This window comes from Equus asinus, chromosome 12 (assembly GCF_041296235.1).
Source record: "Equus asinus isolate D_3611 breed Donkey chromosome 12, EquAss-T2T_v2, whole genome shotgun sequence".
Taxonomy (NCBI): Eukaryota; Metazoa; Chordata; class Mammalia; order Perissodactyla; family Equidae; genus Equus; species Equus asinus.
This window is the reverse complement of record NC_091801.1, coordinates 16,738,133-16,765,025: the sequence shown is the minus strand read 5'-3', so window position 1 is coordinate 16,765,025 and position 26,893 is coordinate 16,738,133. Positions and strand designations below refer to the sequence as shown.

The window sequence follows — 26,893 nt, the reverse complement described above, 5'->3', positions numbered from 1 at the left end:
CTTTTGGATTTTAAAATCTGAATAACCAAGCTAAAAACAAGCAAATAAACAAAAAGCAAATCAAACCAAAGAAAACAACAGAGATGCCCCAAATAAATAACAGCCAGATTAAGTGGGAGCTAATGCTTGGTGACTCGTTGAGACTTTAGATTTGGATTTAGGTCTTGGGCCCTGGGGTCTGAGTTCTTAAGGCACATAACAGTTGGTGATTTGGCCCTGGGTCTGCAGAAGGCAGGGGAGCTGGTATGATGACTTTGTATGAAGCCTGACGCCTGGAGGAGCTGCCTCATATGCAAAGGGAAACAAAATACCTGTACTCTCCAGCTGTGGAAAACAGCAAGGAAGTTTGCTATCTGTTCTAGGCTTTGGATGGAAAATATAAAGTTATTCATCAGAAATCCAGTTCTCAGTTCCGTCCTTTGGGCTGTTGGGTCCAAACTTAAAACAATCCATATTGTTAGGGACCCAAAATTATAATAAAAATTCGCCAGCATCATTAAAATTCAGAGGATCCTTTCATATGTCAAAGCAAGAACTGAGGCCCTTACAACTCCCAAAGATTTAAAAATCAACTCCTGAAAATGAACTCTCAGAAAAAGTATACAAACTGCATTAAAAGATACAGCAACACAAGGGGAGAGTCAGCAGATGCCGGAAGCAGTAGAATTAGCATGACCAGAATTGACAGCAATAGGATAATCAGAAAGAGATTACATTAAAAATACATTGAAAATATTTAAAGGCATAAAAAAAGGAAAGGAACCATACTGAAAAAACAGGTAAGTGAGGAAAAAGACAGATATTAAAAGATGATCAAAGAATTCTACAAGTAAAAAAATAGTAATGATGGAAGTTAAAAATTCAGTCACTGTGTTAAATATCACGTTAAAAAAAATCCGAAGGAAGAAGTAGAGAAATGAAAAATGTGTCTGAGAAAGTGAGACAGAAAGCAAAAAAGATACGGAAAATTTGAACTATAGGTTAAGAAACATGATATACATGTATATAAAATATTATATGTACATATATACTATGTGTATATAAAATATATATTACAAGCTCCAGAAGGAGAGAAAATAGGAAGATAAGCAAAGTTTTAATCCTCAATTTGGGGAACATAGCAAACACTATGTATTTTAATATCTATGTTATGTAAATATAGAATATCACAAAGAGAAAAAAACCTTAAAAATAGATGTATATACGAGAAAAGGTATATAGGTCATATAAAATAATAAAGTTAGACTTACAGGAGGCTTGTCATCAATTGAGACTGCATATCTTCTACAGGCTGGGAGGAAATCCTGTGCCCAGATAAACTACCATATATAAGTGATTATCATTCATAGAACTTCACTGAAGGAACTACTTCAAGATGTATTTCATCAAGAAAAATGAGTCCAGGAGAATGGTCAAGTACAAAAGAAACAAAGATGAGCAAAAAAAATTGGTAAACATGTTGGCAGCCCTTAATAATTACTGGTTAAAATTTAGAAAGATTAATTTCCAATAGAAAACAGCAAGGGGGGAAAAAGCAAAAAAAATATGACAAATAGCATATGCAAAAGGTGGTGGTATAAATAAGCCCAAATAGTTCCTTAATTGCAAAAACATATTGTATGAAATCAAAGATGAGGCAAAAGTGCTTCTTAATTCGCACTGAATTCCTGGGACTTGAGTGAAGATCAAACAGGATGATGAGTGTGAATGTACTTTGCAAATTGCTATATAAGTATAGTTTATAAGTAATATAATAAAATTATATTCATAAACTTTGAGAGTCTTTAATCATCAAAGTGAAACTCAGATATTTTCAGCCTGTACAGTGTGACCTTATACATAATAGTGGCTCAATGAATGTTTGTTGAATAGTTGATTGATTGTACAAATTAAAATATTACTTTTTCTAGAACATAACAGATAAATATTACACAAAAATCACTTGATAATTTTGCCAGCAAAAAAAAAAAAAAGAATTAAAACAAAACTGGATTCTATTTAACTCTGTATTTATATTTAGGTAATTGTATTAACCTAAAAATTCTGATCTACTAAGCTTGTATTGCACCTTATAGAAACATTTATAAAGATGAAACTAAAACTATAGGTTTTAGTTTATTAACATTTTTAAACAGTCTGTAAATGGTTTTAAATGTTAATAAGGCTAAATTTAAATTATAATGAAAATTCTTAGAATGTAGGAAAAGGTAACACTGGATTGCTACTTCAAAAGATTAAATATATTTTGATTAACAGAAGTTAATATTAAAGGATTAAAGTTGGCAACTTTGCTTGAACACTTAGTACTAATTTTGATGGTAACATCATGTAATTTGATAGTGTGTATATTTCAATGTTCTTTCCTTCTCAATATATTTTAGTGTTAATGCTGATTTTAAACTTTCATCATGCGTATTTACTTATCTATTACAAAATCATGACACAAGACCTACATTAATGTTTTATTCTGTAAACAATATCCTTTTTAGTATGGAAAAATCTAGAATTCCAGAAAAGTTGCAAAGATAATACCAAGAATTTACATATTCCCCTCACACAGTTTCCCTTATTGTTAACATGCCACATTGCCATGGTAAATTTACAAAACTAATAAACCAACATTATTATTAACTAAACATCAGATTTTATTTACTCATTGTGTCTCCTCAGTCCTTGCTGGTCTGTGACTGTTTATCAGCCTTTCATTGTTTTTTCATGACATTGAATGTTTTAAGGAGTACAGATCAGGAATTCTGTAGACTGTCCCTCAATTGGGATTTGCCTGACAGTTTTCTCGTGATTACACTGTGGTTATGGATTTTGGGGAAAAAGACCAAGAAGGTGAAACACTCTCATCATTAATATTGGAGGATATATGCTATTAGCACAATGTGTCCCTGTATCACCAGGCCAAACTAGTGTTTTCTAGTTTCTACCTTGTAAAGTTGCTTTTAACCCACCTTTCTGTATAGTTCTTTGGAAATAAGTCAATAATTCCAGCCTGCATTCAAGAATTATGTCATCCCAATGACTTCTGGCCTCTACGGTTTCTGGTAAGAAGTCAGCTGCTAATGTTATTGAGGACACTTTGTATATAATGTGCTGGGGTTTTTTTCTTTCTGCTTGCAAGATTCTTTCTTGGTCTTTGTCTTTTGACGAAGTGACGTGTAGGTGTGGATATCTTTGAGTTTATCCTATTTAAGTTTATTGGATATATAGATTAGTGTTTTCCTCAAATATGTGAAGTTTTCAGCCATTATTTCCTCAAATATTTTTTCTCACCTTCTTTCTCTCATGTCTCCTTTGCGACTCTGATTATATGTATTTTGGTACACTCAATGGTGCCCCACAGGGTCTCTGAGGAACTGTTAATTTTTCTTCATTTTTTTTCTGTTCCTCAGATTGGATCTCGATTGACCTATCTTAAGTTCTTTGAACCTTTCTTATGTCGGCTCAAATCTGTTGTTGAGCCCCTCTAATGAATTTTTCATGTTAATTCCAGAATTTCTATTTTGTTCCCTTTATAATTTGGATTTCTTTACTGACAGTCTCCATTTGGTGAGATTTCATTCTCATACTTTGCTTCAATTTATTTGACATGATTTTCTTCAGTTCTTTGGTTGTATTCTTTGTCTAGTAAGTCCGTCATCCGGACTTCCTCAGGGAGAGTTTCTGTCGACTTCTTTTTTTTCTGTTTGTGGGCCATACTTTCATGTTTATTGGCATGAAGCATGTCACTTATACTTTTGTTTGTTAGTTGAAAACTAGACATTTAATATGATATAATGAGGCCACTCTGGACATTGGACCCTTACCCTCAGGATTTGTTGTTGCTGCTGTTTTTTCTTGTTATTTCTGTGACTACTTTTTGTTTAGTGATTTTGCCGGAATAATTCTGTGAAGTCTATATTATTTGTGGTGTACAGCCACTGAAGCCTCTGCTCAATAGCTTAGCAGTCAGCTAGCAATTGGGCAAGGTATTAAGCCATGAACACTCCAGCAGTTTCCAACTCTGCTTCCACAGAGCCTCTAGGTCAACCAGAGGTGAGAGATAGAGCCTGATTAGGTTTTTCCTGGGTGGGTGCATAGCACAGCACATCTGTGTGGCCTTCTAGATCCCCAGGAATATATTGGAGCTTTTGAAAGCCTTCTATGGCTATCTTGTTCACCAGATTTTCCTTTTAATTTTTTGCTAAGCCTCTTATTTGCCCCAAGTGGTATCATTACCTCAGGCAGCTACTCTGTAAAACTATTGCCCCTGATTGTTTTTGACAAATGTTGTAGGCACGAAGTTTCTCACTGAGTGAGCTCTAATTCAGGTCAAATAAAGAAAACTATTCACGTGAGGATTTTTCCAGGCAGCTTCTGTAGAGGTCAATTAGTGACAATTCTCTAGATATGGGACATTTGAAGGAACTCCAAACCCGTTCTGCCCCCTCTCGTGGATCATAGGCTACTTTTATTTTATAGCTCTTGTCATGGTGAGGTTGATGATTTTCAAGGTTACTACAGAGCTGGAGAAAAAGGTATTGATATTGGGTAAGTGAAAATGACACATAGCTCCCTGTTCTTAGTGAGATTCAACTGCTTTCTTTAATAAATGTTCTATGGATTGCTGCAAACCTTTGGTTAATTTCCAGAGTTCTGAAAAAGTAGATTTTGGTGATTTTTACTAGTGTTTCTCGTTACTTTTATAGAGGAACAGATTTTCGGAGCTCCCTACATCTTCGTTTCAGAAGTGCTTTACCTCCCCTACTTTTTTTTTCATTTCATTAGCCTAGTTTCCTGTTTCTTTGAGGACTGGGAATATAGTATCTTTATAGTGGTTTATAGAACCAGACAATATCTGCTTCTAGTCCTAGTTTTATGAGAGGCTATTAAAAATTTTGTGGTAAAATAATTTTTGGGAAATTCTACATATGATTACATCATTTAAGAGACTCTCAATTGTAAGACATACCATTAACATAACAGCTTTTCAAGAGGAGCAAAGCAGCTCTATAATTTTAAATGAACAGATCAAGTGTAATCAACCTCCTCCCTTGAAATGGGGGAAAATATTGTCTGTTGTTGACTTGAAGAAATGCTACAGCCTCTCTTCTAAAATATTTACGTACTAAAATCACTGAGTACTCCTGCAGCAACAAGATCTGCTTGACTCTATTTGGCTCAGGTTTTTTGGCATATTTACTTGAGCTCTTTTTGTGGAATGCTTATTAATTTCTAATTTGCAGAATGCCAAAATTTGCAGAATGCTTATTAACTGCTGGAAGAACAAGTGTCCTGGGATTTTAGGAAGGACTAATCTAATCCAATTCTCTGAATCTCAATTCCCTCAATTTAGTGAAGATGAAATTGATGCTCTAAGAGATTGTGGGCTTGTTCATGTCACCTAGTTAGTAGTAGAGGCAGGAGCAGAATCGTCATAAATATTCATGGATTGATCTTTATCCAATAAATATAAAGGTAACTTAATAATTACCATTAATTATGTTGTTAAAAGCAAAACATTCTAGTGTCAAATTGCATTTTTTCATGATAATACTGATTATAGAGAATTATTTTGCTTATAAATAAGTTTTTGCAATTTCTAGAGGCAAAACACCTCTGAATTATTCATGTGGCATTTTTACTTTGAAATGTTTCCCATGTCTGTGTAAAATTCTAATATTATGAATGGTTCATTTGATTACTAAGCTCATAGAAAAAATTTAAAGTGTAGGATTTAATAACATATAAAACTTAATCTCACCAAATAAACTATTATTAAGTGTAATAGAAAAATGTGTCAAGTTGCTCAGTAGTATATAAGGTTACATACTTCAGACTGTCTACTCTGCTCATTAAAACTTCCTCATCACGTGCAATAGTAGTCAGAAAATTTCATAACAAATATCGGAGAAGGCTGCATTTAAACAAGACAGCTGAACCATTCTTTTGCAATGCAGAATTCTTTGGATTAGAGTATTTTATGCAGTGGAATTCTTTAAAATTAAAAATAGGAGATGCATGCTTCAATTTTTTGTTATTTTAAGAAATCAAAGTTATAAATGAGTAGCACATGTTTTTAATCCTTTTACCAAACACTTTTTGTTTGTCTTGGAATATTCTTATACTTGCTCTAGGTGTGGCCTAAAAGTAAAAAGTAAAGTAATGAAAAGAAAATGAAGGAAAATCTAGTTCATTCTTTAACCTTGATGGCTTTCGTTTCTAGGGCAGCCTTATATCGGATGGGATAGCTCTTTCACAAATGAGAAGGCTGTATTTGCTGGCTGCAAGTAAAGCCTATTGGTTCATTCTCTATGGATTTTGTTCTGTGTATTTTCACTTACTGCAAGAACTTGAGCATGTTCACACTAGACAAACTGTTCCATGATTTCCCTTGGCTCATTTTGCAACATTGACCTGCTTCACCTTCACAAATTAAACAGACCTGGATATTTTTGTCCTAAACCAGGAATTTAGTTACGATTCTCCGATAAGTGCCATATGCCTCATAGGCCGGATTACCTCCTTAGCACAATCGTATTTATGGATCTTGAAAAGTCAACATACATAGCATGAAAAGCTGCTATGTGTTGGGCTCTATGGCATGGGAGATGGAAAAAAAAGGTTATGATGTCTTTTCTCTAGTAAGTTACAAAGAAGTACATAAACATCTGTAGCAGGAGGCATACTATTTCTTAAGAGATAAATAGAATGTTAAGGAAGTCAAAGGAGGGAAATACCACTCTGAGTCGGCAGTAGGTACATGGGCTTAGAGAGATATACATGAGGAAAGTGGTGTTTGAACTGAGAGATGGGTAGGATTTTGAAGGGCTGGGATGGGTGAGAATGTCGTACAAGCAAGAATAACAGCGTAGACAAGAACACAAAGACAGGAAGAGCATTGCTTATGTTTAGTGGCCCAGGGAACATAGCAATTAATACTGTTTGGCAAAGACACTGCACACTTACACAAGATTAGAAAAAAATAAGTCTGGAAAGGTAAATCATGAAAAGAACAGAGAGGGTCCAAATTGTAAGGATAAGAAATGTAAATTGATAAAGTAGACAGTGAGGAAATCTTTACATAGGGAGAAACTAATGAGAACATTCATATTTATAGCTTTGGATAACACTAACTCAGATGATGAGGAGGCCCAGGTGTTTGGCCTTTTATATATTTCTTAACTTGATGAGAAGAAAACTAGTTTTTGAACTACCAGCACACTAGTGCTATTTCAAACAGAGATCATCATCTCCCTGAAACATACCATTTATGAAAGACTGACAAACTTTTTTTTAAAAAACATCTTCCTTAGTAAGCAAAGAAGTTAAACATGGACCAACTTATGTGCAGCCTAACTTATAGGAGGAGGAATAAATCATTGTGAAAATGCCTTTTAAATCTCTGTTGTTGGGACCAACCCAGTGATATAGTTGTTAAGTTCGTGCACTCAGCTTTGTGGCCTAGGGTCCGCGGGTTTGGATCCTGGGCACAAACCTACATACCACTCATCAAGCCACACTGTGGCAGCATCCCACATACAAAATAGAGGGAGATTGGCACAGACGTTAGCTCAGCAACAATCTTCCTCAAGCAAAGAAAGATTGGCAACAGATGCTAGCTCAAGGCCAATCTTCCTCACCAAAAAAACTATTATTATTGGGTATAGTTATTAGTCTATCAGTAAATATATGTAGCTCCAGCTTATAATTTTCATTCTATAAACATAATCAACTTTAGAGTAAGCTCTTACCTGAAGTCCCAAAGCACACATGATTTGTATATTTTTGATATTAACTCCCTTATCAGGTTTACAAATATTGTCTCCCAGTTGGTAAATTGCCTTTTCATTTTGTTGATGGTTTCTTTCACTATGTAGAAGCTTTTTAGTTTGATGTAACTTGCTTATTTTTGCTTTTGTTGCCTGAGCTTTTGATGTCATATCCAAAAAATCATTGCCAATACCAATGTCAGGGAACTTTTTCACTATGTTTTCTTCTAAGAGTTCTACAGTTTCAGATCTTACATTTAAGTCTTTAAAAGATTTTGAGCTGATTTTGGTGTATGTTATAAGATAAGGGCCCAAGTTCATTCTTTTGCATGTGGATACACGGTTTTCCCAGTATCATTTATTGAAGAGACTATCCTTCCCCCATTATGTATTCTTCACACCCTTGTTGAAAATTAATTGACCATATATGCTTGGATTTAATTCTGGGTTCTCTATTCTGTTACATTGCTCTATGTATCTATTTTTATGCCAGTGCCGTATTGTTTTGATTACCATAGCTTTGTAAGATAATTTGAAATCACAAATTGTGATGCCTTCAACTCTATTTATCTTTCTCAAGATTGCTTTGGCTATTCAGAGTCTTTTGTGGTTCCATAAGAATTTTAGAATTATTTTCTATTTCGGTGAATAATGCCATGAGAATTTTCATAGGAATTGCACTGAATCTGTATATTGCTTTGTATGGACATTTTAGCAGTATTAATTCTTTCAACCCATGAGCATGGAATATCTTTCCATTTATTTATGACTTCAAGTTCTTTCATCAATGTTGTATAGTTTTCAATGTACAAATCTTTCATCTCTTTGGTTAAATTTATTCCTAAGTATTTCATTCTTCTGATACTATTGTAAATGGAAGTGTTTTCTTGATTTCCTTTTCAAATAGATCATTGCTGGTGTAAAGAAATGCAACTGATTTTTATACGTTGCTTTTGTATCCTGCAACTTTACTGAATTTGTTTATTAGTTCTAACAGGTTTCTGTGTAAGTGTGAAGTCTCCAGATTTTCTGCATATAGGATCATGTCATCTACAGTGATAATTTTTCTTCTTTTCTGACTTAGATGCCTTTTTATTTCTTTTTATTGTCTGATTGTTCTTGCTAGTATTCCTGTACTATGTTGAATAGAAGTGGTGAGAGTGGGCAGATACTTGCCTTGTGCTGGATCTCAGAGGAAACACTTTTAGTTTTTCTTCATTGATTATCTGTGAGATTTCTATAAATATCCATAATTGTGTGGAAGAAATTTTCTTTATACCCATTTTATTGAGAGATTTTATTAAACCATAGCTGTTAAGAGATTAATATACAAAATATATAAGGAACTCATACAACTCAATGGCAAAAAAAAAAACCCCAAATAACCCAATTAAAAAATGGGCAGTAGACATTTTTCCAAGGAAGACACACAAATGGCCAACAAGTACATGAAAAGGTGCTCAATATCACTAATCATCAGGGAAATGCGAATCAAAAATGCAATGAGATATCACTTCTCAACTCTTGGGATGACTATTACCAAAAAAATAATAAGTGTTGGTGAGGATGTGGAAAAAAAAGAAGGCCTTGTACTTTGTTGGTGGGAATGCAAATTGGTATAGCAATTATGGAAAACAGTATGGATGTTTCTCAAAAAACTAAAAATAGAACTATCGCATGACCCACAGTTTCTCTTCTGGATACATACTCAAAGAAAATGAAGTCAATATCTTGAAGAGATATCTACGCTCCCGTGTTCACTGAAGCAGTCTTCGCAGTAGCCAGTGTATGGAACAACATAAGTGTCTGTCAATGGATGAAAGGATAAAGGTATATGTATACAATGGAATAATAATCAGCTTTAAAAAAGGAGATCTTGACATGTGCAGCAACATGGATGAACCTGGAGGACATTATGCTAAGTGAAATAAGTCAGACACAGAAAGAAAAAAAACTGCTTGGTCTCACTTGTAGGTGGAATCTAAAATGGTCAAATACCTAGAGCAAAGAGTAGAGTGGTGGTTACCAGGAGCAGGGAAATTGGGGAAATAGGGAGATATTTGTCAAAGGATTCATAGTTGGTGTTATGTAGGATGAATAATACCATAATGAATACTAGAAATTTGCTAAGATTGATTTCTGGTCGTCTCAGTACAAAAAAAAAAAAAGGTAACTGTAAGGAGATATGTTAATTAGCTTGACTGTAGTAATCGTTTCACTCTGTATATGTATATCAAATCATCAGGTTCTACACTTTAAGGACGTACAATTTATATTAAAAAATGAAGTAAACAAAGCATGCATGACCATTTCCTATAAAGCGATTGCAAATTTTGTGTGAGTAACTGTCTTCTCACTGTATAGGTAGTCTAATAGACATAAAATTTCAAAGATGGAAAACATCTCTAATACCATCCATCCAAGCCCTTAATTTTATAAGTGAGGAAACTGAAACCCAAAGGAGTGACAATTACTTTTCACAGCTGTTAGCTGAGTTAGTTGATCAACGGTCAGGAACAAAGAAAACTTCTACAGAGGTTAGCACATTCTGCTTTTCTGCTCTCCCTGGCTTTGTTTTTGGTTCGGTGTTCATGTTTTAGACCCAAAAGAAAGACTTCAGATTAGGCATCTTTAGCTGAAAAATAAATGTATATGCAGAGAAGGAATATTTGGGGAATTTATTGACCAGGAGACAGTGTTTATACATTTTCTTTCCTTGTTTAGATTTTATTCTTGATTTTAGGTATAATTCTTGAACAAACTGTGCTATTTTGGAATGACAATGCTTTTGTTAAAAGCCTATGTCTGAGTTCAACTTCACGTCTAACACTATGTTGTCAAAGAAGTCTTTGTTTATCCCTATATAGTAGTATTTAAAGGCCAGAGACTATGAAATAATAGGCTATGGGCTGTATTTATCTGCACACATGCTTTATTTGGCTAGGACAATATTTTAACATAAAAATAAACTTAAGCTAACATTTAAAAGTTAGGAGATACCGAGTAAAAAATCCAGACACTCTTTTCTTTGAAAAACAAAAGATGTAGCAATACGAGGTTTGCATCCCCTCGCAGCAACCATTAGCCTGAGCCGCATAGCAGCATTAGATGATGTCCATCCCCGCCGGTTTGCCACAGCCCTTACTACTTTCTGATGTCTCCCGCCAGCCTGCTTCACTGGTTTACGTTCCACTCCTGCCTTGGTCAGAATTTAAGGCTACTATCTCTGCTGTCTGATAGGGTCATGGGACTTCCTTGTTAGCCAAAACTGTCTGCCTCAAGGTGCCCAAGTTCTTTTCTATTCCCATTGTCATTCTGCCTAAAATGTCACCAGTTCCTAGGTCCCTTCTGTTAACCAGCAACCTCTTTCACAAATGTAGTCTATAGTGTTGTTAGGATTAAGTCCACACAAATTCATATTCAGACCTTACTGTACATTAGTTTTGTCTGATGTCGTTTACTTAATACTCAACTTGAATCTACCTGATAGAAAGAGGAGATGTGATGCTTTGGTTTGGAGGGAGAATCTTTCAAAAATTGGAAAAATAATAAAACAAAAATAACCCATAATATCAGCATTTGATGATGTTTTCTGTTATTATTTTGGTGATTTTTCCCCCAAAATTGAATAAAAAATTTCTCACGTGCAGTCTCTCTCCCATACGGGCATGTACGCACACACGTACACACCTGAGATCATCTATTCAATCATCTACGCAGTAATACGTGATGGTATGCATCCTGGGTACAGTTTTCTAATACGACTTTAACATTACATTTTAAATATTTTCCATGTTGTCCAATATTTATAATATATATTATATATATTTATGATTTTTAAAGTAAATGCATAGTTCTTCATTATCTGGATGTACCACAATCTATTTAGTCACTCTTCTATGGTTGAACATACAGTTATATCAAATGTTTTTATTTTTCTAAATGATACTGTGAAGAATATCTTTGAGCATTCATCTTCATAAATATTCATGGGACATATTTTTTAAATTTATTAGACAAATTACCAAATATCAAGGCATTTTTTAACTTAAATTCTGTGTGTATTTAAAGAAGGGGTAACTTTAGCTTTAATATATTGGTTGATGAAAATAGTATTATATTTCTTAAAGGATATTTCTAAAATTCTTGCATCTGATTTGATTTGTAGAAGCATATTATTTAGTACGTAGGTATTAACTCTCTAGCCACGATACTATGAAAAGCACAGAATATGTAAGATCCGGTCTCTGTCCTCAAGGTCATTTTATTTTAATTGTGGGGAAAAAGATGAACATGTATGAAACAATTGCAAAAGTTTGAAGACAGAAAATTCTGTTCTTAATTGTGAAGTTTCAATACATTGGATTTTAAGTGAGAAAATGCTTTGACAAAACTGAGGAAATTTGATTTTGGAATGGAGTCAAAGAAGATGTTTTTGTTAGATTGCAATTATTTCTGAAGCTAGATTCAGTGCCACTGCAGATAAATTGAGGAGCTTATCGATGATTTTCAAGAAAACAATTGCCAGTTGACGGAATGAACCTTTCATGAACTACCAAAACAAAATTCTAGACATAGAAACATTTTTAATACATTTTCGTAAGTGACAAAACAATTGTTGCAAACTATTAGAAAATAAGGAACATTTTTAATACTATTTTTTTAAATTGTGAAATATACATATGCAGAACTTTACAAAAAATAAATGTATAATTAAGTAAATAAATGACAAAGTAAACACCCATGACACACCATCCAGTTTAAGAAATAGCCGTAGAATCTGCTCTCTTGTTCACTCACCACTATCTGCAAAAAGCCATTATCTTATAGGTAAGCATTTCCGCGCTTTTCTGTATATTTAACAATATATTAATGCATTTTGAACACTAAGGTTTAGAATATCTTGGTTATGGTGGAAATTGTTGTCTCATTCCTCATCTAAAAAGGAAAGCTTTCAATGTTGCACCATTAAGTATGATATTTGCTGTAGGTTTTTTGGTATATATACTTTTTTTAGATTAAGAAAATTTTCTTACATTCTAAATCCATTGTTTTTTTTAATCATGAATGGATGTCAAAATTTATCAAACATTTTAATGCATTTTTATATCAGTTTTTCTCATTTATTATGTTAGTTTGGTTAATTCCGTGGACTAATTTTCAAAAGTTAGTGCATTGCATTCTGCAATTTAACTTTAACAAGTTATACAAATACTCAGATTTTCTATTTCCTTTTGTATCAGTTTTGATAAGTTGTATGTTTCCAGATATTTGCTCATTTTGTTTGAATTTTCAAATGCATAAAGTGTTTATAATGTGCTCTTATTGCTTTTAAAATGAGTTTCAGTTCTATAGAGATGTCTCTTTTTTATTCTAGATATTGATTATTTGTGCCTTCTCTCCTTTTATCTTGGTCAGAAGTTTATAGATTTTATTGGTCTTTCAAATAAACCAACTTTTAGCTTGTTGGTCCTCTACATTGTATGTTTGTTTTTTATTTCATTGATTTACTATTTATATATTTTATTTCTGTCTACTTCCTCTGGGATTTATCTTCTGTTCTTTTTCTTCTTACATTTTAGATGTATATTCGTCAGTATCCTAACAGAAAGCAAATAGTTTATTCAGAATAATTCAAGGAGGGTTTACAAAGGACTGTTAACAAAGATGTAAGTGAAAGAGATCACAAGGAATACAGCAATAATTTGAAGCCAATAGCAGTTGAAGATGCTTGCCTGAAGGGACAATATGAGGAAGCAGTTACCAAAATCCAAAGTGAAGGGAGAAAGAGTCATGTAGAGTCAGCTGCTTCATGAAGAACAATGGCTTTCAATTAAGGAACAAAACCAGGTTAAGATGAGGGAAGGAACCAAGCAAGATAAATTTATCCTCTTCCATTCCTCCAGTCTTAGCTGAGGCTCCCTATTAGCAAATCCTAACTATAAGTAGAGGACCTTGGAGCTCTATTGATATATATCGTGAACCTCGGTTACCTGGGACAAAGAGTTGGATGTTGAAAACAAAGAGTATATCTGGCAGGAAGATAGAAGATATGTGGCACAAGATGAATGCTTGCCTTACTGATCTTTAGCTTTTCTTCTTTTCTGATATAGGGGTTAAGGTTTAAACGTTTCCTCTAAGTCCAGCTTTATTTTCATCCTGCATTCGTTTGGTCGAAGAATAAGCTCTGTATTGGTGGTTTAAATCATTTGAAATGTATTGAGACTTGCTTAATGACCCAGGGTATAGCCAGTTTGAACAAATATTTAGAAGCACAAAGTGCTTTAAAAAAATGGGTAATCTGTATTTTGTGGGTTTTGGGTGGAGTTTTCTTTATGGGTTCATTAGGTAGAGTTGGTTGATTGTGTTGGTCAAATCTTCCATATTCTTCCTGAATTATTATTATTATTTTTTTTTATGTTGTTCTATCAGTTACCAAAAGATGTGTTGAAACGTCCTACTGTGACTATGGATTTGACTGTTTCTCTTTTACTTATGTTAATTCTTGCTTTATAAATTTTGATGCTGTTTGGTGTAAACAAATTTAGAATTGTATCTTCCTGGTGAATTGAATCTTTTATCATTAGAAAATATTCCTCCTTTTCCCTGTCTGTTTATTTTGCCTTAAAGTTATGTTCTTTGGTATTCCTATTGCCATGTTGGCTTTCTTTTGGTTAGTGTTTGTGTGGTATATGTTTTTCTATTCTCTAACTTTTCAAACTTTTTGCATTCGCATGTATCAGGTAAGTCTCTTCAAAACAACATATAATTAGGTTGTGGGTTTTTTAAAAATCAATTTTAGCAATCTTTTTTATTTAACTCATTTAGTCATTTTATATGTAATATACTTACTGTTATAGTCAGGTTTGAATATACTATCTTTATACTTCAATTTTCCCACTATGTTATGTTCCCATTTCTCCCCTTCTTGCCTTCATTTGGATTTTTTTATTGCTCTTTTATTCTCTTTTAACTTGAAGTTTACATACTCTCTTAATATTCTTTCAATGATTGCTCTTGAGATTGCAACATGTATTGTTTACTTATTAAAGCTTCATGTTAAGTGATCCTTTTATCCTTTTCACTTAGAATTCCATCCTTAGTTGTTTTCTAGTATTACCATGTATTTAAATTTCCTATGTATTTTAAACACCATAGGTATTATTATTATTGTCAAATATTGTGAAAATCCATTTACATTTTCCTATAGTTTTACTCCATTTGTTGCTATTCAATTCTTCTTACCTCTCTGAGATTGCAACTTGAATCACCTTTATTCAGCCTAAAGAACACCAATTAATATTCATTTTAGTTTGTGATTGATGGTGATGAATTATCTTTGTTTGAAATTTCTTCATTTTTCCTTTATTCTTAAGGAATATTTTTGCTAGGTATAAAAATCAAGACAATTTTTTTCTTTCAACACTTGGAAGGTATCACACCATCGTGTTGAGAAGTCACCTGTCAGTTCATTGTTACTTCTTCAAATGTTTTTAAGATTTTCACTTTGTCTTTTAATTTTGCAGCTTACTGTGATATATGTAAATGTGGCTATTCTCAGCTTAACCTTGGGTTCTTTGTATTACACTTGGCTGATGAAAATGCTTCTAAATCTATAGCTTTTACTTCTTTGGCATCTTTGGATTGTGCCATATTCTCTCTCTCTCTCTCAAGTCTTTTTTGGCTTATTTTCTAGTCAGCTATTGCTCCATAACAAATCACCCAAAACTTTAGTTGCTTAAAACAACAATCACTCATTTTGGTCACATACTGCAATTTGGACAGGGCTCAACAAAGAAGGCTGAAATCTTTTCCATGAAGCATCAGCTGGATGGTTTACCTGGGGTTGGAGCATACACTTATAAGATGGCTAACTCACTGATTAGCATGTTGGTGGTTGCTATTAGCTGAGAGCTCATTCAGGACTGAAGGTCAAAGACCTTTATTTTTTTCTATGTGGACCTTTCCTCATGCATTTCTCCAGGGAATATGTGGGCTTTCTCACATTATTATATCTGGCTTATAAAAGTGAGTATCTCAAAAAACAGTAAGTGGAAGTTCTCTGTTGCTGAAGACCTGAGTCTGGAAACTTGCACCACTTCCACTGCTTTTCTTGGCTAAGCAGTCACAGATTATAGATTCAAGGTCAAGGGACATGGTTCTACCAACTGATGGGAAAAGTGTTAAAAAAGAGTTTGGACGTTATTTTTTGAAATTACCACAGCTACCTATTAGCATATGTTAGACATTCTATCTGTATTCAATGTGTGCCCCACGTCCATTTTCCATCTGTTTGTCTCTGTCCATCACTCTGGATATTTTATTCTGATCTATGTTCAAGTTTGTTATTTCTCCCTTTAATGCTATCAGATCTGCTGTTTAACACATATATTGACTTCAAGATTTCAGTTATTGTATTTTTTTTATTTTAGCATTTTCATGGGTTCATTTTTCAGTTTCTGGTTCTTTCCAAAAGTTCTAAATATTGTCTTTCATTTTCCTATTAAGCATAATTATTTTAAAGTCCATGTTTGATAAGTCCCTCATCTGACTCCTTGTGGATCTGTTTCTATTCTCTGTTGTGTTTTCTTGGTTTTTGCTCATGTGGTCTTGTCACCATGTATGTCTGCTTATTTTTGATTAAGTGTTAAAATTGTGTATGAAAAATTGCAAAGATAATTTGAGGCCTAGGACAATGTTAACTTCTTCCAGAGAGGATTTTACTTTGCTTCTGGAAGAAGTGCTGGAGTACTAGCAATCCTAGATTACTTGAATTCAATAAAAAAAGAGAAGATTTTTATGTTGGGCTTTATTCATTGAGAGGGCTGGTACATTTCCATTTTGCCCTTACTCCTCCAGTGTGGCCTGTCAGTGTAGCAACCCAAAACCTAGGGAATTTATTTAGGTCACCTTTCCCAGTAAGACTGGAGCTCCAATTTTTGTCCTGCCAGCCTGGGAATCTTTTGCAATCCTTCTTTAGGTTGTAAGCCTCTCAGGAGTTTTTTATGTAACTGATAGATACCTTTAGAGAAAGCTTGTCCCCAAATTCCATGCTCATTTCTGTTTATTTCCTTATTTTCCTGGATATGCCCATATAATACCTTATTGTTTTTATAGGTCTCTGATGTCTTTACACAGGCTTTTAAAAATATTTTATCCAACTATTGTGTTTTTGGTGGGCTGCTTTGTATGAATAATTTACCCAATAATTACTGGTAAATTTCTCACCGCAAATATATATCAATAAATTTGGGCAGAATCAGCACATTTTTGGATTATTGCATTTTGTTTAGAGTAAGAAAATATTAAATTTTTCTTGGCTTTAATTTCTGCCGGACATATCATATGTACTTGGTAAATATTAGTTAATTCTAAGTTTTTACTTTTAGGGTAAGCATATGTCATGTAAAATGGTTTCTATTTATGCAAAAAAAGATAATGACAATATTAATTTATCTTCTATACCACAAAGACTTCTGTTACTTGCTTATAATTAGGTTTCTATTTACCTTTACTGATAGAATTATTAATGGCATTGTTTTTTCACTCTTGCATGGAATTTGTTCCCAGACGCTTGCTGGTTTCTCATGGCAATTTACTAATGGACTCACTTTTTTATTGTGATGCTACACATGAGTCATTTAATTATCTCAGTGGGAGGCTAATTTCCTCTTTCTAGTAGCTGTGATGGAGTGGGAAAAAACTAGGAATCTGGCTGCTCATCTAAAGTCCTTCTTCTTGCTGGTAGTCCCCAGGCTACTAAATTGCACAGAAAGAGCTCACACTCAGAAGCATCTGCAGCTGCTTAATTCTCAGATTTTAAGTATCGCAGATAGATTAACCACACGGAGATTAAGAGGAATGCTCTCCTCCAAGGTTGTCTGCGGAATACTTTCTGCCTTTTACTTACAACCAGGAATTATTTCTCTTTTCATTTGTGAAGCTACAGCTCATTTTTCTGTTTTTCTTAATTATTCAATGGCTGTTTCATTCAACTTGCTGCCTCTAATATGCCTTAGCACTGCGGAGGAGAGAAGGATTTTATACTCCAAATTTGGGGCAAAAAGAGAGACCTCTCCCTTGGGAGGGCTCAGGAGTGGTGTGGTTGTCTTATGCAGTGCTCTTATATATTCTCCCAGGCAGTAAGAGTTCATCTCACATCTACCAATTGGGGTACCTGCAGCCGTGCCATCATTGATCCCAACCTACCTTATTCGTTCATTCTTCTTTTTTTTTTCCTACTTGAGTCTTAAGTGCTTACTTTTCTCAAAGTAAAGAATAAGATCAATGAACAAACTATTCCCTCCAGAAGATACTATATTTCCATTGTCTGAGCTAGGCTAAAAGTTGCCTGGCACAGTCTTTCAGGAGGTAATGGAATATTTATTATTAAGCTATGGCAAGAAATCTTAGCCTTAGATAGGCATTGTGGCTGAGGAAACTATTTGTGTAGGCATAATAAAGTGGATATATGAAGATAATAGGTGTTCTAAGCACAGAATTTCAAAAATGTGGACTAATAAATATTTTTCACTGAGAGAGTTACCTTATATTCTAATAGATGTATAATTTAATAATAAATTGGGAAAATGGTCACATAGACTAACATGAAATAGAACCACAAAGTCTGTTTGGGGGGATATATTTAGCATTATAGCATTCCATTTCTCTTTAAAGCATATTGTAATTGACATTTTAAGGCTCATAGAAATACATGTGTCTCTAAAAGAGGAGGAAATGGAAGGGGACTGACATTTATTAAACTTTTGTTGTTTTGTGCTATGTAGTATCTCTTTTAATTCCTTAATGTGTAGGTGATATTACTCTGATTTTACAAACTCAGATTTGTTAAATATCCTTTTGCAAGGATACATGATTAAAAGTGCAATTGCCGTTCTAACTTAATCTGAGGCCGTATGTTCTACCGTGAACTGTCGTTCCATCTCTAGAAGCTAAAAAAAGGAGGGAGGGGGCAGGAATATGCGTATAGATGGTATCAAGAAAGGAATTCTTTCACTGAGCACTGAAAGAGTTTGTATCATAAAGAAAACACCACGAAACTTGAAAATAAGGAAAAGTGACATATAAAGAAACAAGCAGTAATACATTTGGGTAGGAAATCTGCTTTTAATATAAACTTCAACTTGATTTAGTTATATTTACACCGTGCTCCAAATTATTATCTACAGGCAAAGTCATCCAGAAAATTAAGGGAGGCATATATGATAAACATAAAAATTAAAATTTTGACAGAATAAAATAAATAACATTTCGTAATTACGTTAGGCATGTTTTCAGTCCCATAGTAAGCTATTAAAAATAGAACAACTGCTCAAAGCATGCTGCCAAAATTTCTTCAGAATGACTTGTTTTGAAATGTTGACTAAATATCCCAAAACTGTATATCAACTTTCGTATAATTAAACATTCTTCAGACCAAAAACATAGCTTTTCTGTATATTCTCAAACATAAATTTCTCCTTCATATTAGGACACAAAGGATTATCCATCTGTTAACATTTTAAATAATTTTCAGAAAATTTCTACTAGTTATATAAGGCTTTATAGTTTATAAGTTCCTTCACATATTTAATTCCAAAAATTAACCTATTGAGGAAAATTTAGTCTTAATATTCTGTTTTATATTGTAAGTGTTCAATGCATATTTATTTATTAAATATTTATACATATACTGTTTATTTACTTAATAAATATTCACTGAATGAATGAGTAAATTTAGTTTGAATTGATTAAGTGACTTTTGAAGGTCACTTGAAAAGTGGCCAAGATTGGGTCTCCATCTTCTGATTATTTAGGGAGGCCACAATGTCTAGAAACATAAACAAATACATATAATAAATGGTTTATTGGTATGCAGAACAAAACATGATATGTTCAATGACATTTCACATGTTCAATGTGGTGTTCCTTTGTAGTAATGATAGTTCAATCAGGGTTGCAATGAACATGGTGCATTTACACAGCATTTACATCAATGCCCATACACGCATTGGTGATGCATTGCCTTGGGTGATTTGTGTTGCTGTTTCTACTGGATAAACCTGTACCTATAGCATTCAAGAAGAAAGGAAGAGAGTTCTAGTCCCTAAACAAAAATATTATCTCTATTTCTAGACTCTGTGGCTACTCTCTTGCTTGCTTGTTCTTTCTCCCACCAAAACTGCTTCATTTCTTACATTTCTAAGAGTATGGGAAATAACAGGATCTCCCCAGTATATAGTCCTGCTTCACAGAGGGAGGCAGTGGAAAGCTGAACACTTAAGTGAGTTGCCATACAAGAACAATGTTATGCCAAAGTTCAGTCCAGAAACTTGAAATTAGTTAATTCTGTCTTTTATTTTTGTTCTCCTTGGCCCCTCTGCCTTGCCCCACTGCCCCTATCAAAATAAAATCTCACGTATTTGTATTCTTAACTACTGTTGATATATTTCCAGATCTTTCCACTGTGCCTTTGGACCTGGAGTATGATTTGCAAACTGATTGTCCCTCAATGCTATTCAAAGAACACTCTCCATTCCTTTTCTATCTTATTTTAAATGGTTCCAAGAAGACACTGCTTCTTTTTCAGCCTTCCCCAGAAAAGTTGCTCCTTCTTTCTCTTTCCATGTGTCAAGCACCATGAGATAGCATTAACATCCTACCTGAAATTCTCCTTTTTAGGCCTATGCCATTTCTCCTGCTGTCGTGTTTCTTTCCTTGTCACTGTATCCTACCAGTCACTTCTGTTCTTTCATGAAGCGTGAGTGCAATTGGCTCATTGTTTTCCCTCTTCCACAACTCTGATGATTAGGAGATTTTAACTCCCATTTCAGTGATTGATCCAATGGCCTACCATTTTATATCCTTGGCCTTCTCAAATCTAGTGATCTTCTAAGGCAGTGTACTTTTTTTCTTGTCAAACGTGAAATAGGGTCCAGCTCTAAAATCTTAGATTACTAAAATCTGCTCTCTGTCCCAAATTTCCTGCCCTTAACACTCTCTACATCCTACTAAACCTACACTTAATCTTGTTTTGTTGCCCAGACACTTCACTACTCCTTTTTCTTCAAGTATCTCAGACCACAGCTGGCTTCATCCTTCACCCTAAAGTCCATGCTACATAGAACAGTGATACTCAAAGTGCGGTCCACAAACCAGCAGCATCAGCATCAGCATCTCTTGGGAACTTGTAAGAAATGCAATTTCCTTGGGCCCACTTTACATCTACTTAGTCAGAAACTCTAATGGTGGAGTCCAGGAATCTGTGTTTTGAAAGGTTCTCCAGCTGATTCTAATATACACTTAACATTTGAGAACCAGTAATATGGAGCGTTAATTCAACTGCTCTCTTGCCATCATCCCTTTTTTGTTTTAAGATTGGCACCTGAGCTAACATCTGTTGCCAATCTTCTGGGTTTTTTTCTTTCTTCTTCTCCCCAAAGCCCCCCAGTCTGTAGTTGTATATTCTAGTTGTAGGTCCTTCTGGCTCTGCTATGTGGGACGCTGCCTCAGCATGGCTTGGTGAGCAGTGCTAGGTCTCTGCCCAGGATCCAAACTGGTGAAACCCTGGGCTGCTGAAGCAGAGTGCACGAACTTAACCACTTGGCCATGAGGCTGACCCCCACCAGCATCTTTAATATCTTTGGGTGGTAAAGAACACTTGAACTTGAATGCATCATTATTTTATTCAAAATTCTTCTATGTATTGGATTTCTAAAAACATACCAAGTTCTCTAGTGTTATTCAGCATCCACTTTCCATACACAATCACCACCTTCGATCCACATGCTCTTTGTAGTTCCTCTTCATCTAAATTAGAATAACGTAAATCTGTCAAATTCCCACTACTTAATGATACTTCCACAGGTGATTCCCTTATAATCATCCTTTGTGGAGGATGCTGAGTGATGCTGACTTGCTCAAGGTCATGTGTATAGAAAGAGGCGAAGCTAGAATTTGAACTCAGGTCTATCTGTGTACAAAACCCATGCTTTCTCTATTTTGCTGCTGAATTATGTGAAGCAGCAGTTGCATTGATATACTTCATTCACTCTAGTTGAAGCAATACTTACCAATGGATGTCTATAGAACTTTAAAAATGTTATACAAAAATCTGTTAGCAAATAACTTTGATAAATATCAGATTAAATAATTTTCTTTATTGTAAGATTTCTAAGAGCCTTTAATATGCTGTGGTGTCTTTTTTTTTTTTTTTTTAAAGATTTTATTTTTTCCTTTTTCTCCCCAAAGCCCCCCGGTACATAGTTGTATATTCTTCGTTGTGGGTCCTTCTAGTTGTGTCATGTGGGACGCTGCCTCAGCGTGGCTTGATGAGCAGTGCCATGTCCGCACCCAGGATTCGAACCAACGAAACACTGGGCCGCCTGCAGCAGAGCGCACGAACTTAACCACTCGGCCACGGGGCCAGCCCCGTGCTGTGGTGTCTTTTGATCCGCCAAAAAGCAGATATGAAATGTTGTTGTCCAAATTTCCTTGACCCAAGAGCCATTTGTGAGTGGACCACCTATATTAACACCTTGCAGGACTAGCATTCCGAGATCTTCTTTGGAAAACTTAGACTTAATCTCTTTCCTTCCTTTTCAAGAAATGCGGAGTTGCATTATCTCCCTTGATTCCTATATTTCTTCTGCTCTTATCTTCTGTTTTATTTCCCACTCTTTTAAACTAAAATGCTCATGTCCCTCTGTCCCACTAGGCACTGCTCTTCTGCCTCAGGGATGCATTCAGAGGAATTACATTCAACCTGTAATGTTATGTGCCAGTATTATAAATACGGTGTATGTGTATGTATATGAAAAACTTCGTGTAAAGCTCACAATAACTTTGGGATGGTGACAGTAAATTACATATGTTACAGCATCACAATACCATGACATCTATATATCCGATCTTGCATAAGCTGTGTGGGCTAGCAGTCTGTACATCATTACTTTCCTGCCTAATGCATGCTGGACATAAGAATTATGAATGCTATTTATATGGGATCTTCCTGCAGTCCACATATATAGTCATAACACTCTCTGGAGGTGTACTTTGCCCTAGATTTTATTCAAAAATCAGCAAAAGTTTAAATTGAAAATGACTGAATTATGGAATGAGAATATACACACTATTGAACAGTTAAATGTAATTGCAGCTCACTATATACTAGAAATGTAGTTTTGATGTCAGTTTCCATTAATTTTCACTAGATGTTGGTTTCACCACTAGGAAATTATGTTTAATAGGTATTTTTTCCTGGTCCAGCATATTATCTCTTTTTCTTTCGTTGTGCAGGTTCTGCTGATCTCCTTCTTTGTGTTCCGTGCTCTTCTTGTCCTACACTGGTCTACTCTGGTATGTTTGTTCAGGGTACTTAATATCAATGTCAGGTAATTGTGGGTACTATCTACAACTGCTCAAAGTTCAGATTTTTCTTTTTAATACATAGCCTCATGACCTATAATGAGAAGAAAATTTTCCTCCAAGTATTCCACACAATGTTTCCTTTTTCTTTTTGTGCTGTTCTGTGGCGCTCAGGCTCTTCATTGAGTCTGCATTGTATGCTGAGGAAGTGGGGTGGGGATTTTAAACCCCTTCTCCTTGGCAGGAAAATCACTTTTAGATATATGTGAGACGAAAACATATGCCCCTACTGTGCAGACCATGGGCTCTATGACACTATTAAAAATGTCCTGGAGATACAGCATCACAGAACAATTTCACATCCATGGACATGAGGCTATTCTATGAACTGGATATATAAAGATAAGCAATTCACAGTGTCTTCTCTCAAGTGTGTCACAGAGAGAAGCAAAGGGTTGAATTTGTCCTTAGCACTCATAGAATGGCAGAATATCAAAATTAGAAGGAATTTAGAACCATTTACTTCTCTTCTCATCTAATGCTGGTCTCTTCTCTGCAGTACCCCTACCAAATGGTCATCCAGCCTCTACATGAGCACCTTGAGGAATGGGAAATATACTACCTCCTGTGGCCGTTCATTCAATTTTGTTCTGCTCTAATTGCTCATTGACCCAGTAATTCTATATTAAGAAATCACCTAAAGAAATAACTTCTGCAATGCACCACTGTGTAGTTGTCAGAGTATTAGTATGTTCATTGCACATGTTTTATAATAATACATGGAAACTGTTTTATAATGAAACATGGAAAACATGTAAAAAATAGAAACTAATTACCAACAAAAGAAGATTGATTAAAAAAATTACAGCAATCTACATAATGGAATATTGTGCATCTATTATATTAACTGCATATATACATGTATTTATACTAACATTAACTGGATCCATCTATCTATATCTATATATACTCTGATGTGGAAACATTTTTACAATGCTGTTACATAAAGTGAGTCAGAAGACAGTATATTAAAAATAATTCATTTTTGGTTATATATAATGCATAGACACATACACAATCATTCATTTACATCTGCAGAATAATGTCTGGATAGTTACAAACAAAAATACCTTGAAAAGATATCTGCACCGCTGTGTTCACTACAGCATTATTCACAATAGCCAAGACATGGAAACAACCTAATTGCCCGTGGATGGATGAATGGATAAAGAAAATGTGGTATACATAGACAATTGCATATTTTTCAGCCATAAAAAAGAGTGAAATCTTGCTGTTTGCAACAACATGGATGAATCTTGAGGGCATTATACTAAGTGAAATATGTCATACAGAGAATGACAAATACTGTATGATCTCATATGTGGAATCTAAAAAAAAAACCAAGCTCGTAGATACAGAGAACAGATTGGTGGTTGCCAGAGGTGGGAGTGAGCAAAATGGGTGAAGGTGGTCAAGAGGTACAAATTTCCAGTTATAAAATAAATAAGTCCTGGGGATGAAATTTACAACCTGGTGACAAAAACAAACAAACATATGTTCCTTAAATTGTAAAAAATGTTCAAAACCTACTTTAAAAGAAATTATTCTCTTATTTTGCTCCAAAATCTGAATCCTCATAGCTGCCTTCTTTCTGGTTCTGTCCTTTTGTGTCACAGACTAAAATTGTCTCTCTCTTCCACATAGTAACTCTACCATTGTAGGAACACAAAGATCGTGTGATTCTCTTCTTTAGTCGTTCAAGTGTTCTTTGTATGACACACAGATATATTGTCCTTCAATTCAAAACTCTAAATGAATAAATCATTCATGTGATTCATATTTAATAAAGGCCACAATGAATCAGGAACTATGCCAGAGAATAACATGTCACTATCGTAGATGACTCGAGCTTACTAAATCATGAAGTCACACTCTGAACACAATGTAAGAACATTATTGACAGAAAATGCTGGTGATTATTGTTATGTAAGCATTAGGGTGAGATAAGTGCATGCAGCAGGAGAATACTACCTTGACAAGTAATCAAAGGGCCCAGAGAAAATGGTACTTAAGGCTAAGACCCAAAGGAGTACAGGAGTTGGTCAGGTAAAAGAGTTAGCTTGGGTTGGTTGGGATAAGTAGAGCATTCCAGAAAAGGGAAAAGTATGTGCAAGGATAACTAAACTCCCTTCTTCCCTTTCTCCCCTCCTCCCTTGCTCTTCTCCCTCTATTCCATCAAACAAATACTTATTGAGCAAATGGCATGTGCAAAGGATTCTTTCAGGACCTGAGAGTAATTTGGGGATTGCTTTTCTTCTTTCAAAGTGTTCATGGTCTAGTGGGTGAATCAGAAATATTAAATATAACTAAGGTACAAAGCAGAAAAAACACATAAAATAAAGAATTCTAGGAGAATGGATATTTCCCCTTGTCGGCCTAATCATATTTTTAAATACACTACACTATAGACCTATCATTAAGCACATTTTCTTTTGTTCTGTTTCTCCCCTACAGGTCTGTGAAGCAGGCAGAAGAAGTTGCAAGTGGTCCTTAAAGAAATTGCAATTATTCAAATCTTTATGTATAGTTCTAATTTTATTTACCATGTGTAATCATTTAGAGAATGGTTATTTTTATAATATCAGTAACAAACAAGTACTCTTATAACCAGGGGGTGCCTAAGTGTGTCATCAGAGAACACTAACTGGCAAAAGATTCCAGGGTGGTTAGGATGCTGCTTTTTGACATGGTTAGTGTCCTGGGTTTAGATTACTTTATACCTAGTTATTAAGATTACTATTTGATATGTTAAATATTGCCTGATCCAAATAACTTTGCTTAAAACTTTTCTGTATTTTAACTTGTCTAGGGTTTTCTACTTCTTATATTTTTATAATATTTTCTCATTTTTTAGATTAACAAACATTATACTTACCCACATGTGCCAAGATGTGCCATTTAGGTCTCTCTACGAGTCAACTGTTTGGTATCATCACCTGCCATACGTGTTTTGCACATCAGCAAGAGACATATTCTCCACCACTGTTTCTTCCTCCGATTGTCTTCCCTGTTCCCATCAAAACAATTGATGTTAATTCAATAAAGCAGATCAATAAGGAATGAAATGCATGCCCCAAAGCATATGCAATGAAAATTGTTTGACCAGTTATCCAATTATTGAACCCAATTATGATTAACCATTTTAAATTTGATATATGCTCGCTTTTGGAATGTGTAATGCAAACTGATGCTAAGTGAATGGGTCTAAGTAAATCTCTTGAGTATCTCTTTTGTCTGTTTTATCTTATTTGTCTTAATCAAAGTTTGCTTTCTGAACCTTTAAGGCATATGGTTAAATTATAAAACTGCCTGTATAACTGTCAAAGAAATAAACATTAAAGGCTAGAACATGGCTAAAGAATAAACGAAACTCTGATTGTATGAATGAAGTCATATTCCTAAATCAAATAATATAATAAATTTTCTTACATTAACATTTTTGTATGCATAGAAACTCATAAGGCTAACTTTCATAAAAGTTATAGCTTTTTGGTTTTTGGGGTTTTTTGCTGTGGAAGATTCACGCTGAGCTATCACCTGTTGCCAACCTTCTTCTTTTCCTATGTGAGCCGCTGCCACAGCATGGCCACTGACAGAGGAGTGGTGTAGGTCCACACCCAGGAACGGAACCTGGACTGTTGAAGCAGAGCACGCCAAACTTAACCACTAGGCCACTAGGGCTGGCCCTAAAAGTTATTGTTTTTTAT

The 26,893-nt window shown here is 34.6% G+C and overlaps 1 protein-coding gene across 10 annotated transcripts in view; it reads left to right on the top strand.

The window, feature by feature from the left end:
* The window catches only part of C12H8orf34 (chromosome 12 C8orf34 homolog), a 371,097-nt gene extending 344,559 nt beyond the window's left edge, over positions 1-26,538 (top strand). For 4 of the 10 annotated variants that reach the window (XM_070481128.1, XM_070481133.1, XM_070481132.1 and 1 more), the window contains 2 exons: positions 23,058-23,117; positions 25,641-26,538. In XM_070481128.1, the coding sequence (XP_070337229.1) occupies positions 23,058-23,117; positions 25,641-25,648 (68 nt within the window). In that variant the 3' untranslated portion in view covers positions 25,649-26,538. Of the gene's footprint in view, positions 1-9,448; positions 9,582-23,057; positions 23,118-23,685; positions 23,836-25,640 lie in introns of those variants that run through there. The other 6 variants (XM_070481130.1, XM_070481127.1, XM_044780279.2 and 3 more) reach the window with 6 other exon arrangements.
* The last annotated feature ends 355 nt before the right edge of the window (positions 26,539-26,893 follow it).